The sequence below is a fragment of the Hemitrygon akajei genome, unplaced genomic scaffold (assembly GCF_048418815.1).
Source record: "Hemitrygon akajei unplaced genomic scaffold, sHemAka1.3 Scf000072, whole genome shotgun sequence".
In the NCBI taxonomy this organism is placed as follows: Eukaryota; Metazoa; Chordata; class Chondrichthyes; order Myliobatiformes; family Dasyatidae; genus Hemitrygon; species Hemitrygon akajei.
Window position 1 is genome coordinate 3458235 of NW_027331958.1, and position 14092 is coordinate 3472326.

A 14092-nucleotide genomic window follows, 5' to 3' on the forward strand; every position below is an offset into this window, starting at 1 on the left:
GTAGTGGATGGTCGTGTGAGCAGCTGGTACATATCACATATACGGGTTCTGTAACCACTGACACCAGGCTGACGATCAGAGTCACGTGAAGCCATGGAGCAGGTAGTGGATGGTCGTGTGAGCAGCTGGTACACATCACATATACGGGTTCTGCAACCACTGATGCCAGGCTGATGATCTCTGAAGAGTATTGATAATGGCTGGAATCACCCATCCTGTAAAGACACTGCCCTGATGAAGGCAATGGCAAACTGTTTCTGTTGAAAAATTTGTCCTGAATAATCATGGTGATGGACAGACCTTGATCGCCCACGTGATACGACATGACACGTAATGATGATGATGTCGGAGAACAAGGACTGAGAGATGCGGTTTGGAGGGTGAGGGGATTTAAGTCGTTTTACACACAGAATACTGGAGGAACTCCACAGGCCAGGCAGCATCTATGGAAAAGAGTAAAAAGTCGACGTTTCAGGCCAAGGCCCACATCAGGATTTCCAGCATCTGCAGATTTATTTGTGATTTAAGTGGTTGTTTCATAATGATCATCGGGTGAGAGATGGGTGTGAGGTGGAGGAGTGAAGGATGGTAGGGGGGTCAGAGGAGTGAGGAATGGGCACTGAGAGGAGAGGATTGAGTGAAGAGGGAGGGTGCGGATTGCCCGAGAGAATTATGTTGTGTGCAGATCCAGGGGTCTGACCAGTTTCACACTGGTAGATTATAGATGTTTCTGTTCATGATGACCGCTCCCCATCTCATTTACTCCCTCCACCCTGATCCACTGCTTGCCTGTCCCCACCCACTCTGTTCCTCTCTGCAGATTCCCAGTCGGACACAACTCAGGAACCCCAGGGGTCTGCGACTGGGGGACCTGGTCCGGGTTTGTCCACCACCCCAGCAGGGTCTGCAAGCTCAGGTATCCATGGTTGGGTTCAACAAAGGGAGTGATTCTCCTCGGTTTCAGTCCTGGAAATTCCTCCTCACTCCCACTGAGGGGAGTCACGTGGAGTGACAGAGGTTTGAGAGAGCGAATCGGTGAAGGGAAACCGAATGGTTTTGGTTTCTCCCCTCTGTCCCAGTCTGATCATCAGGTCTGGTATCTCCTCTCCGTCTTCCTCCCACGTCTGTGGTCCTTTATTTCAGTTCACTGGAATTCCACCGAGAAACAAGCCAAACGATCATCTACTGGTGAACTCAGCCGGGAACTGTCCCCAGTCCCAGCAGGAGATACATCCTCAGGAACCAAGACCTTGTTTCTGTAGGGAATGGACAACCTCTCTCACTGGATGTCCTTGTAGCTCGTGTGCATCGTCTCCCCTGTTGGATGTGGTTTCCCGTGGGGTGGGGATCACCGGTGTCAGTGGCTCGTCCCCTGTCTGGACAATTCCCAGTCGTGAATTGTCTCCCCTGTTGGATGTGGTTTCCCGTGGGGTGGGGATCACCGATGTCAGTGGCTCGTCCCCTGTCTGGACAATTCCCAGTCGTGAATTGTCTCCCCTGTTGGATGTGGTTTCCCGTGGGGTGGGGATCACTGGTGTCAGTGGCTCGTCCCCTGTCTGGACAATTCCCAGTCGTGAATTGTCTCCCCTGTTGGATGTGGTTTCCCGTGGGGTGGGGATCACCGGTGTCAGTGGCTCGTCCCCTGTCTGGACAATTCCCAGTCGTGCATTGAGGTCCCTCTGTCGGAGGTGGGGAGAGAATTGTACACTGAGGTGCTGGTGTTGTGTGTGAGCATTGAAAGGAAGATGCTGTAACTTTCAACAACAAGCCACTGTGGCTGTTTGTGTGGGCAGCTTGTGGGTGGTCTGACAGTCAGGAACAAGGGTTGAGAGCTGGGCTTTGTGAAGGAGGAAAGTTAAGTGACTGACTGGTCGTGAGTCAGACGGTTTATCACGAAGGAATGGGGCTTGAAGTTGCAAACGGGTCCAGGAGCCTGAGGTCCCACACCCCCAGGTTCAGGAACACCAACCATCAGGCTCCGAAACCAGTGTGGATAAGTTTACTCACCTCATCTCTGAACTGATTGCACAACCTCACACTCATTTTCATGAACTCTACAACTCATGTTTGGGTAATAAGACCATTAAACATAGGAGCAGAATTAGGCCATCTGGCCCATTGAGTCTGCTCCACCATTCAATCATGCTGATCCTTTTTCCTATCTCCTCCTCAACCACATTTCCCAGCATTCTCCCCATAACCTTTGATGCCATGTCCAATCAAGAACCTGTCAATCTCTGCCTTAAATAAACCCAATGATCTGCCCTCCACAGCTAAATGTGGCAACAAATTCCACAAATTCACCACCCTTTGGCTAAAGAAATGTCTCTGCATCTCTGTTTTGAATGAACGCCCCTCTATCCTGAGGCTGTGCCTCTTGTCCTAGACTCTCCCACCATGGGAAACATCCTTTCCACATCTACTCTGTCCAGGCCTTTCAGCATTCGAAAGGTTTCAATGAGATCCCCCCCACCATCCTTCCGAATTACAATGAGTACAGACCCATCAGACTTTCCTTGTATGATAACCCTTTCATTTCTGGAATCATCCTTGGGAATCTTCTCTGGACCCTCTCCAATGCTAGCACATCTTTTTTTAACCCCATTCTCCCCATAGAACATCAGCAGTCATGAAAAAGCCTCTATTCCCACTCTTTGCCTCTGTCAGTCAGTCAATCTTCTATCTACAGTAGCCAGTATCTTTCCAGCAATATCATGGGCTCTTATCTTATTTATTAGCATCATGTGCGACACCTTCTCATTGGCCTTCTGAGATCCAAATACACAACACCCACCAATTCTTCTGTGTCTGTTCTGCCTGTTATTTTCTCAAAGAATTCCAATGGATTTGTTAGGCAAGATGTCCTCTTAAGGAAACCATGCTGACTGAGGCCTATTTTATCATGTGCCTCCAAATACCCCAAAACTTCATCCTTGATAATGGTCTCCATCTTCCCATCTGCTGAAGCCAAGCGAACTGGCCTATAATCTCCTGTCTTTGCTTCCCTCCCTTTCTAAAAGGGTGGAGTGATGTTTGCAGTTTTCCAGTTCTCCACAACCATTCCAGAATCTAGTGGTTGTTGAAAGATGACAACTAATGCCTCCACAATCATTTCAGCTACCTCTTTCAGAACCCTGGGGTGTAGTCCATCTGGTCCAGATGACTTAACTACCTTCAGACCTTTCAGCTTCCCGAGCACCTTCTCCTTTGTATTATTAATGATCCCACTTCTGTCCCCTGACGCACTCCAGTTTCTGGTATATGGTTGGTGTCTTGCATCATAGAGACTGCCACAGGGACGGGAAACAGCTTCTTCCCCCAGGCTGAGAGACACTGAACTCCCTGCCTCCAGCTAGTTCTCATCACACTGAGGCATGATGCTGTCTACTTTTTAACCTGAGTTGTAAATGCAGCTTACTATTTATTAATTTACGAGTGGTGATATTAATTTGTGTGTGAGTTACATGTACTGTGTCCGGAGGGTGGTTGTTTTGTTTCGATGAAGAGACGTTTGGATGAGTATAAGGATGGGACTGGTATGGAGAGCTGTGGCATGGTAGTGAGGTGGTTCACACAATGTTTACAGTTGAAGGCGACCCGGGTTCATTTCCCGCCATTGCCTTGTAAGGAGTTTGTCTGTTCTCTCCATGGCCGCATGGATTTCCTCTGGGTATTCCGGTTTCCTCCCACTGACCAAACACTTATCAGTCGGTGGGATAACTGGTCATTGAAAATTGTTGTGTGATTAGGCTCAGATTGAACTTGTGGATAGCTGGGTGGCACGGCCCAAAGGGCTGGCAGGCCCCATTCTGTGCTGTATCTCAATAAATATAGAAGTCAGTGTGGGACGAAGGGAATAGGCATAATAGAAGGTCAGCAGAAATTGACCCTGATTCTCTGAGGGGAGAGACCTGGAGTCATGGGAGGATGTGGGAGGAAGAGTCAGTTAAGGGAGACAGATAATGTTGGTTTCTTCACACTCACCGTCCCCTTTCCCTCAGACTCATGTCTTGCCTGATTATCTGTTTCTGTGTTTCCACTCTCTTGTTTCTCCATTCCTTTATTCCAGGTCCTGGGACTTCCACAGGGAAACAGTCTGAAAGATCATCCACTGGAAATTTTTCCAAGAAAATGTCTTCTGTCCCAGCAGGAGGGATAACTTCAGGTACCAAGTCTCGTGAAAGTGTATGAATCCATAACTCTGTAACCTGGAAGCTCTCATAAGCCAATTCAAGTTCAAGTTTATTGTCATTCAACAGTGTACATTTATATAGTGAAATTAATCATCATTCTTGTGGGGCCAAGTTACAAGACAAAGTAATTTAGTAATTTTACATGTTGCCTTGTACTGTTGCCACAGAAAACAAATCCTGACATACAGTATGTTAGTGATAATAAACCTGATGGTCTGTGAGGACTGAGAGTGGAAAGGGGGCAGGGAGAGGGGAATCATGGTTGAGACAAGGAGAAGGAAGAGGGGAGGGAGCAAGAAGCACGAGAGACATTCTATAATCAGTAAACCAATTGTTTGGAATCAAATTATATTGCACGCTGCCTCAGGGCTGGCTTGACTGCACCCTCCCCACCCCGAGCCATCCTTCTCTGCTATGTATCCCACACCCGTCCCGTGGCAGTCCACCCTCGCCATTCCCAATCCTTTGCTGCAGTCAGATTTACAAACCTGCTCTCCAAATGGACGAACTGAAGACATTTTTGCATCAGTCTTCATTGTGAGAGACACTAGCAGTATGCCGGAATGTCGAGAGTGTCAAGGGGCAGAAGTATGTGAAGTCGCCATTATGAGGGAGAAGGTTCTTGGGAGAGTAACAGGTCTGAAGGTAGATAATTCACCAGAATCAGATCGTAAGCAGCCCAGAGTTCGAAGGGCAGTGTCTGAAGAGATTGTGGAGGTATTAGTAATGATCTTTCAAAAATCAATTGATTCTGGCGTGGTTCCAGCAGAATGGAAAATTGAAAATGTCACTTGACTCTTTAAGAAAGGAGCGAGGCAGAAGGAAGTAACTTACAGGCCTGTTAGTCTGATCTCAGTGGTTGGGAAGATTTTGGACTCGATGGTTAAGGAGGTGGTATGAGGTACTTGGAGGCACATGATAAAATAGGCCATAGCCAGCATAATTTCTTCAGGGAATATCATGCTTGACAAATCCGTTGGAATTGTTTGAAGAAATAACAAGTAGGATAGACAAAGGATAATCGGTCGATGTTGTGTATTAAGATTTTCAGAGGGCCTTTGACAAGGTGCCGCACAGAGGCTGGTTAACAAGTTAAGAGCCGTGGTATTACAGGAAAGATGAACGTGGACAGAGTACTGGGTGATTGGCAGGAAGCAAAGAGTGGGAATAAAGGGAGCCTTTCCTGTTGGTTGTCAGTGACTATTGCTGTTCCACTGGGGTCTGCGTTGGGACAACTTCATCTTATGTAATATAGCAGAGATTTGGATGAAGGGACCGATGGCTTTACGGCCAAGTTTGCAGACAATACAAAGATATGTGGAGGGGCAGGCAGTTTTGAGGAAGTAGGGAGGCTACAGAAGGACTTAGACAGATCGGGAGAATGGGCAAGGAAGTGGCCAATTGAACACAGTGTAGGGAAGGGTGTGGTCATGCACTTTGGTAAAATGGATAAAAGCAGAGATCACACGACACAACCTCAGAATAGAGGGGCGTCCTTTTAGTCCAGAGATGAAGAGGACTTTCTGTAGCCGGTGAATGGTGAATGAGTGGAATTCATTGCCACAGGCAGCAGTGGAGACCAAATCATTGGATATATTTAAGGCAGAAGTTGATAGATTCTTGATCAGTCAGGCAGGAAGGGAAACTAGGAGATGTCAGGAGACTGGGACAGAGAGAGAAATTGGATCAGCCGTGATGAAATGGCAGAGCAAATTTGATGGGTCAATTGACTTATTTCTGCTCCTATGTCTTATGGACTTGTGGTCATTGGCCATAGGTGATTGGAAGGGAAGGAGGGATAGTTGAGAGGAAGGTGAGGAGGTAGGGGAGGGCAGGAAAGAGTGGGAATAAGGAAATGGAGGGGGATGTGTCAGGGAGAGGAGGGGAAGGAGAATGGGGAGAGGAGGGATGGAAATGGGGAGAGTGAATGGAGAAGTGGGAAGGACAGAGGGCTGATTGGAGTGGAAAAGAGGACTGGGGTATGAGAGGGTGCCATAGAGTTGGGGAGGGGTTGGGGAAGAGGTGGGTGGAGATGAAGTGATGCTGAACAGCTGGACAGTGAAGATCAGGAATCGGTGTTGGGATCATTGAAGGAAACACTGTGGAGATGATTGTTCATCTGCCTGAAATGTGGCGAATGTTGTTCCTTGTTTAAGAAGGGCAGTAAGGACGGGACAGGAATCAGTGGGGTTCAGGGTATCACTGGCTGATACCGGTCTGATCAAATAGGTGGAGATGGGATGGGGTGGCAAAGGGATTGGAGGTTGGTCATCATGTGGAGATTGGAGGAGATGCCTGGAGAATTGTAGCCTAGACAGAGGGTGGGAATACACTGGTCACCTGCTGAATATTGGACATTATGTGGAGGTTGGGCAGGGCTGTGGTGCATCAGGGTATTGGGTGGTATTTGAAGTATTGGGCCAGCTGAAGCATTAGGACAATGGGTCATTGGAGAATATTGGAGGTTTGATGGGTCTTTGTGAAAAGGTTGTATCATGGGGTGATGAATAGGGTCAGGACTGGGTTGTTTGATGGATGTGGGTGAGGTAGTGAGCTACTGTGGCTTTTAGACTGAGTGAGAGGGATGATTGAGCAGAGAGTGATGGAGTACGTGTCAAAGGGATGTTCTGAGAGGTCAGAGAGGAAGACTGACAGATCAGAGGGAAGAGACTGGTGAGGAATGAGAGAGGAGAGGCAGGAACTGTAACAGGATGGAGAGGGAAGGTGAAGGTAGGTGGTGGACCCCACTTGTTGGACAGCGAAATAGATGAAAGTGGGATGTACTGGGTGAGTAGCAGACAGTGACTGAAGAGACAGTGTGGTGGTGAATGGGTGGGGGGGGAGAGGGACGGAGAGTCTAGCAGGAGAAAGATAGAGTGAATGGCGAGAGTTGTGTCTGTGGGGTGGGGGAGAATTGAGGGGGGATTTCGGTGTCTCGGGAGGGATGGATGGGGTGTGAGATGTCACAAGAGTGTTGACTAAAGAGGGAGGTGTGAATCACACGAGAGGATCGTATGGGGTTGGAGGTTTAACCCATTTGATTCTGGTCGATGGTTTCTGCCTGTGTTGTTACCTCCCATCTCCCCAGTGGTGTTCCCCACATCACAGTTCTCTGACTGGTTCACATTTGTACTGAACTCATGGGAACCCAGGACGCAATGACTGGAGAACCTGGGCTGGGTTTGTCCACCACCCGATCTGGTGTCAGTGGAGGAGATTGTTGAAGGGAATGTTCCTCTCCCTGTTCAGCCTGGGAATAGAGATTCATAATGAATTGAAATTGGCATCACAGATAGGGTCGTGAAGAGAGCTTTTGGAAGTTTGGCCTTCATAAATCAAAGTATTGAGTACAGGAGTTGTGATGTTATGCTGAAGTTGTATAAGACATTTGTGAAGCTGAATTTAGAATATTGTGTAAAGTTCTGGTCACCTGCCTACAAGGAAAGATATCAATAAGATTGGAAAGCGTGCAGAGAAAATTTACAAGGATATTGCTGGGACTTGAGGACCTGTGTTACTGGGAAGCTTCAGTAGGTTGGGACCCCATTCCCTGGAGAGAAGGAGAATGGAGATTGGATTGAGGTATACAAAATGATAAGGGATATTGGTAGTCTAATTAGAAGCAGGGTTTTTCCGCTGACATTGTATTAGTGCAGAACTAGAGGTTATGGGTTAAGGGTGAAAGGTGAAGTAGTTCAGGGGTACCTTGAGGATCAAGTTCTTCACTCGGAGAGTACTGTGAGTGGAAGGAGCTGTCAGTCAAGTGGTGGATGTGGGTTTGAATACAGTGAGAGAGAGAATGTTGGTGTCATCACATTCCCAGTCCCCTTTTCCTCAAACTCATGTCTTGCCTAATGATCTGTTTCAGTGTTTCCACTCTCCTGTTTTCTGATCCTTTATTCCAGATTCTGGGACTCCCACAGGGAAACAGTTTGAAGGGTCATCCACTGGAGATTTTTCCCAGGAAACATCTTCTCTCCCAGCAGGAGACACAACCTCAGGTATCAAATTTCATACAAGTGTGTCATTCTGTAAATCTGTAACCTGGAAGCTCTCATCAGCCGATTCAATTTCAAGTTTATTGTCAATCAACCATGTACATGAGCATAGTAAACAAAATGTGATTCCTCTGGGTCCAAGGTGCAATAGATAGTAATCTTAATGCCATAATTTTATGTATTGCACTGCACTGCTGCCACAGAAAAAAACACCAGATTTCATGACATATTATGTGAGCTGTGATAAACCTGACTCTGAGGTGGGTCTCCATTGTGGACTGAGAATGGGAAGGGGGCAGTGAGAGGGGAATCATGGCTGGAAAAATGGAGAGGGAGCAGAAAGCTCCAGAGAGACATTCTGTAACAATCAATAAACTAATTATTAGGAATCAAATTACCTTGCCTGGTGTTTTAGGACTAGGTGTGTCTTCACCCACTCCACAACATCCCCCCCACACACCTCCTCCCAGCACTCCTTCACTGCCAGCTCTCCCGCATCCCTACAAAGTTCTCCATCTCGTCATTCACAATATCCTTGGCTCCCACCAGATTTACAAACTCACTGTCCACTCCACTGACAGGCACACAGACCTCCAGCTGTGCATACGAGGGGTGATTGATAAGTTTGTGGCCTAAGGTAGAAGGAGTCAATTTTAGAAAAACGAGCACATTTATATTTCAACACAGTCTTCTCCTGCATTTACACACTTAGTCCCCGGTCGTGGGGCATACGGATCTTGGACCTCCAGAAAGTTTCCACAGCAGGGGTGATTGATAGGTTCATGGCCTAAGGTAGAAGGAGATGAGTTATACAGCTCCCGTTATATGTGCATGCAGCTCAACTCTTTCAGTGATTATGTATAACGTTTGAAGTTAATAACTCATCTCCTTCTACCTTAGGCCATGAACTTATCAATCACCCATGATGAGTTATTAACTTCAAACTTTCTGCATAATCACTTAAAGAGTGGAACTGCATGGAGGGGAAATTGGGGTCTATGAAGGGGCAATTGACTGGATCGGGTGAGAGGTGGCTGGAGAGGAAGTGATACTGGAAGTGTACAGACCCACAGCTGGACAGTGCAGGTCAGGAATCAGTGGTGGGGATCATTGAAGGAAACACTGATCCCCATGTTGATCCCTGAACTTCATCCTGACTCCCACTGAAGGGAATGATCAGGGGTGACAGGGAATTGGGAGAGACAGTGGAGAGACCCTGTGCGATGTTCGTTTCTGCACACACCTATTCCTCTGTTCCTCTGACTCATGATGATTGTTTCAGTGTCTCCACTCTCTCACTCTCTCTGTCCCTCTATTCTACACACAGGTAGTTCCACAGGGAAACAGACCGATGGGTCAGTGTCTGGAGAACACACCCAGAATCCATCCTCTGTCCCAGCAGGAGACACGAGCCCAGGTGTGAATTCTTCTGTCTGTATGGATTCAATCTCACACTGTAAAATACAGCTTCTCAGCGATCAGTTTACCTGCTGGATGCAGGGGATGGGGGGGTGAATGATGGAGTGAGAGGTTCCTCTCTCCTCCCTGTGACAAATTTCAGCACCATCCAGGATCACTACAAGGGAGAGTGTTGTACAATTATAATGTGGGCAGTAATGACCTTGGTCTGAGTTTAGTTCATGGGGCCGGGTGAGGTGGGTTGGTGACCAGAGCATGAGGACTGAGTCCCTTGGCTTTGCTGAGTGAGGGATGTGAGTGGTCACTGGGGATGTCTGAGTCACCTTCAGGAAGGGTCAGGATCTGGGTGAGGGATGGACAGGGTCCTCGCTGAGGGTGACGGTGGGGTTGACAGCCAGCGTCAGGGTCAGTGTCACGGGAAATAGAAACGTGGGCTTCACGGATCACTGACTGGGTCTGGACTGATCAAATGGGTAGTGTTAGGATGGGATGGATAATGGATAGGACAATGATCGTTGTGTGTTGGGGGTGGTGGGAAACACTGAGAGGGCCAAGGCCCCAGTGGCCAGGTGGGAACTCACTGGATACCTGGTGAGTCCATGGAGGTTAGTGATGTTGGGGAGTTTTTGAAGAGTTGGGGCATTAGAGAACATTATTGGACTTGTCAATGGAGAATGGTGAATGTTTGAATTAATCTGGTATCTCTGAGTAAAGATTACCTTCATGGTGTGATGATAAGGGTCTGGATTGTGGTTAGGTTTGGGTTGTCTTTGAGGGGAGGAGGCACTGTAGGTCTTGGAGAGGATGAGAGAGCAGAAGGAGGTGGAGGATGGAGTGGAGAGGTTGAAGGTGAGAAGCAGATGCAAGTTTGACCATCAGCCCAGAGGAGTCTGCAAGCTCAGGAATGGGTGGTGAGGTTCACTGAAGGGATCTCTCATCACCATGTTTGTTTGCAGAAATTCACCCTGACTCTCTGAGGTGAGAGACCTGGATTCATGGTGGTTTGTGAAGGAGACTCAGAATAGGGAGATGGATAACGTTGGTTTCTTCACACTCCCAGTCCCATTTTCCTCAGACTCATGTCTTAACTAATGATCTGTTTCTCCATTGCTCTATTCCAGATCCTGGGACTTCCACAGGGAAACAGTCTGAAGGATCATCCACTGGAGATTTTTCCCAGGACACAACTTCTATCCCAGCTGGAGGGAATACCTCAGGTACCAAGTCTCATGAAAGCATGTCATTGAATAACTCTTTGACCTGGAAGGTTTCATGAGCCATTTCAAGTTCAAATTTATTGTCATTCAATGTTGTACATGTATGAAGTGAAATGGATCATCACTCCTGTGGGACGAAGGTACAAGACAAAGTAATGTAGTAATTCTACGTGTTGCTTGTACAGTTGCTGCAGAAAAAATCCTGACGTAGTGATAATAAACCTGATGGTCTGTGTGGACTGAGAGTGGAAAGGGGGCAGGGAGAGGGGAATCATGGTTGGGACAAGGAGAAGGAAGAGAGGAGGGAGCAAGAAGCACGAGAGACATTCTGGAATCAGTAAACCAATTGTTTGGAATCAAATTATATTGCATGCTGCCTCAGGGCGGGCTTGAATGCACCCCCCACCCCGAGCCATCCTTCTCTGCCACCTGTCCCACCCCCTCCCATGGCAGTCCACCATTGCCTTTCCCCACATCCTTTGCTCCATCCAGATTTACAAACTTGCTCAACAAATGGATGAACTGAAGACATATTTTGCATCAGTCTCCACTGTGGCAGACAATAGCTGTATGCCAGAATGTGGAGAGTGACAACGGGTAGAAGTATATGAAGTCGCCATTACGAGGGAGAAGGTTCTTGGGAAAGTAAAAGGTTTGAGGGCAGATAATTCACCGGAACCAGATCATATATAGCCCAGGGTTCTGGACGAGGTGGCTGAAGAGGTTGTGGAGGTATTAGTAATGATCTTTCAAAAATCAGTTGATTCTGACGTGGTTCTGGAAGAAGGAAAAGCTGTCCTCCACTCCACTGTCACTCCACTCTTCAAGAAGGGAGAGAGGCAGGAGGAGGAAAATTATTGGCCAAATGGCCTAATTCTGCTCCTGTACCGTATGGTTTTATGGTCATTGGGAAACGGTGACTAGAAGGGGAGGAGGAAGGTGAGGAGGCAGGGGAGGGCAGAAAAGAGTGTAAACAAGGAAATGGAGGGCAGTGTATCAGGGAGAGGAGGGGAGGGAGAATGGTGAGTGGAAGGGTGGAAACGGAGAGTGTGAATGGAGAAGTAGACAGGAAGGAGGGCTAATAGGAGTGGAAGTCAGGTTGGATGGGAGACGGGTAGGGCAGGGTGCCATAATTAATGTAATTATAGCATATAGTTACAGCAGTGCAAAGCAATACCATAATTTGATAAAAGCAGACCATGGGCATAGTTTAAGAAAAAGTCTCAAGTCCCGATCGACTCCAATAGTCCCGATATCGGCAGCAAAAGGGAGAAACTCTCCCTGCCATAAACTTCCAGGCACTGACAACTGATGACAGCAGACTCTGAGTCTGTCCGAAAACTTCGAGCCTCCAACCAGCCCCTCCGATACAGCCTCCCGAGCGCCATCCCCTGCCGAGCACCTTCTACCTCGTCCCGTCCGCCGAAACAAGCAAAGCCGAGGTCTCGGAGGCCTTTTCCTCCGGAGAAGCGGGCATTTCAGAAGTTTCTCCAGATGTTCCTCCACGCTCGCATGTCTGCCTCCATCAAATCAGGATTGTGCACGGATCCCTACTTAATAAATAATGGATATCCATCTCCAGAGAGGCCGTGCTCACTGCGTCACACCGCCATTTTCTCCTCCTCGTATTGGGTTTTGAAGTGTTTGGGCAGAAGGCGTTGGGGGACTTGGTCATCAGAGAATATTGGAGATTCGATGGGTCTTTGTGAAAAGGTTGTATCATGGGGTGATGAATAGGGTCAGGACTGGGTTGAATTTGATGGATGTGGTTGAGTTAGTGAGCCACTGTGACTTTTAGACAGAGTGAGAGGGATGATTGAGAAGAGAGTGATGGAGTAAGTGTCAAAGAGATGTTCTGGGAGGTCAGAGAGAAACACTGACAGATCAGAGGGAAGACACTGGCGAGGAATGAGAGAGGAGAGGCAGGAACTGTGACAGGATGGAGAGGGAAGGTGGAAGGATGGTGGACCCCACTAGATGAAAGTGGGATGTACTGGGTGAGTAGCAGATGGAGACTGAAGAGACAGTGTGGTGGTGAATGGGGGGGGGGGGAGAGAGGGACGGAGTGTCTAACAGGAAGCAGATGGAGTGATACTGGAAGTTTACAGACCCACAGCTGGACAGTGCATGTCAGGAATCAGTGGTGGGGATCATTGAAGGAAACCCTGATCCCCATGTTGATCCCTGAACTTCGTCCCGACTCCCACTGAAGGGAATGATCAGGGGTGACGGAATTGGGAGAGACAGTGAAGAGACCCTGTGTGATGTTGGTTTCTACACACACCTATTCCTCTGTTCCTCTGACTCATGATGATTGCTTCAGTGTCTCCACTCTCTCACTCTCTCTGTTCCTCTATTCTACACACAGGTAGTTCCACAGGGAAACAGACCGATGGGTCAGTGTCTGGAGAACACACCCAGAAATCATCCTCTGTCCCAGCAGGAGACACGAGCCCAGGTGTGAATTCTTCTGTCTGTATGGATTCAATCTCACACTGTAAAATACAGTAAGAGGGGAATCATGATTAGGGAGAAAGACAAGGGACATGGGAGGGAAGCACCAAATTGACATGCTGTTTGGATTAATAAACCGATTGTATGGAATTCGACCTTGCCTGGTGTTTTGTGGCTGTGTGTGTCTTCACCCACAGATCTACACCCTCCACCCGCCTGAACACTCCTCCTGTGCCACCTGTCCCACACCTCTACCATGGTGCTCCAGCCCCACCATCCTGTGCTCCCGTCAGATTTACAAACTCACTCTCTGCCTGGCATTGACAAATACAGTACTTAGTAAAAGTCTTGGGCACCCGAGATATATATGTGTGCTGAATTCCTCTACACAGTCCTCTATATCGATACACAGTACACGGTTTCGATCCAGCTCTGACCCTGAGTTTCATGGCCTGAAGGTAAAGAGGTGAATGTTTATGTAAAACACTATATTGTTACTGACACTGTGATATTAGAACAAACAGCAATATCAATATGTTAAAGATGAAAAGTGACCTGTGCAGGATGAGAGTGTATCTGTGAATTGGAGAGTGTGTGGGTTTGGGGTGGCAGTACATTTAGACAGGGTGTACATGTGTGCTGGATGGCAGTGGGGTGTTAAAAAGTCTAACAGCCCAGGGGAAGATGCTGTTTCCCAGCCTGGTTCACTTGTTAGGTGTGCGGTACAGTGGATGTAAACGATGCGGTCAGTTCAAACCCTGCTTCTGATTAGAGTAGCGTTCACGGCCTCAGGAAATGGTACACGTTTCCT

The 14092-nt window shown here is 47.8% G+C and overlaps 1 protein-coding gene across 1 annotated transcript; it reads left to right on the forward strand.

Annotated features, from left to right (window-relative positions):
- The first annotated feature begins 323 nt into the window (after positions 1 to 323).
- Positions 324 to 13338, forward strand: LOC140722196 (uncharacterized). The gene is made up of 7 exons (XM_073036989.1): positions 324 to 330; positions 821 to 916; positions 4070 to 4165; positions 8099 to 8194; positions 9519 to 9608; positions 10732 to 10827; positions 13196 to 13338. Exons 1-7 carry the CDS (start codon positions 324 to 326, stop codon positions 13336 to 13338), a joined length of 624 nt encoding a protein of 207 aa, XP_072893090.1.
- The last annotated feature ends 754 nt before the right edge of the window (positions 13339 to 14092 follow it).

Coding starts and splice junctions, on each gene's coding strand:
- LOC140722196 (XM_073036989.1), top strand. Junction 4,166..8,098: donor AGCAGGAGGGATAACTTCAG/GTACCAAGTCTC, acceptor CCTTTATTCCAG/ATTCTGGGACTCCCACAGGG. Junction 9,609..10,731: donor AGCAGGAGACACGAGCCCAG/GTGTGAATTCTT, acceptor GCTCTATTCCAG/ATCCTGGGACTTCCACAGGG.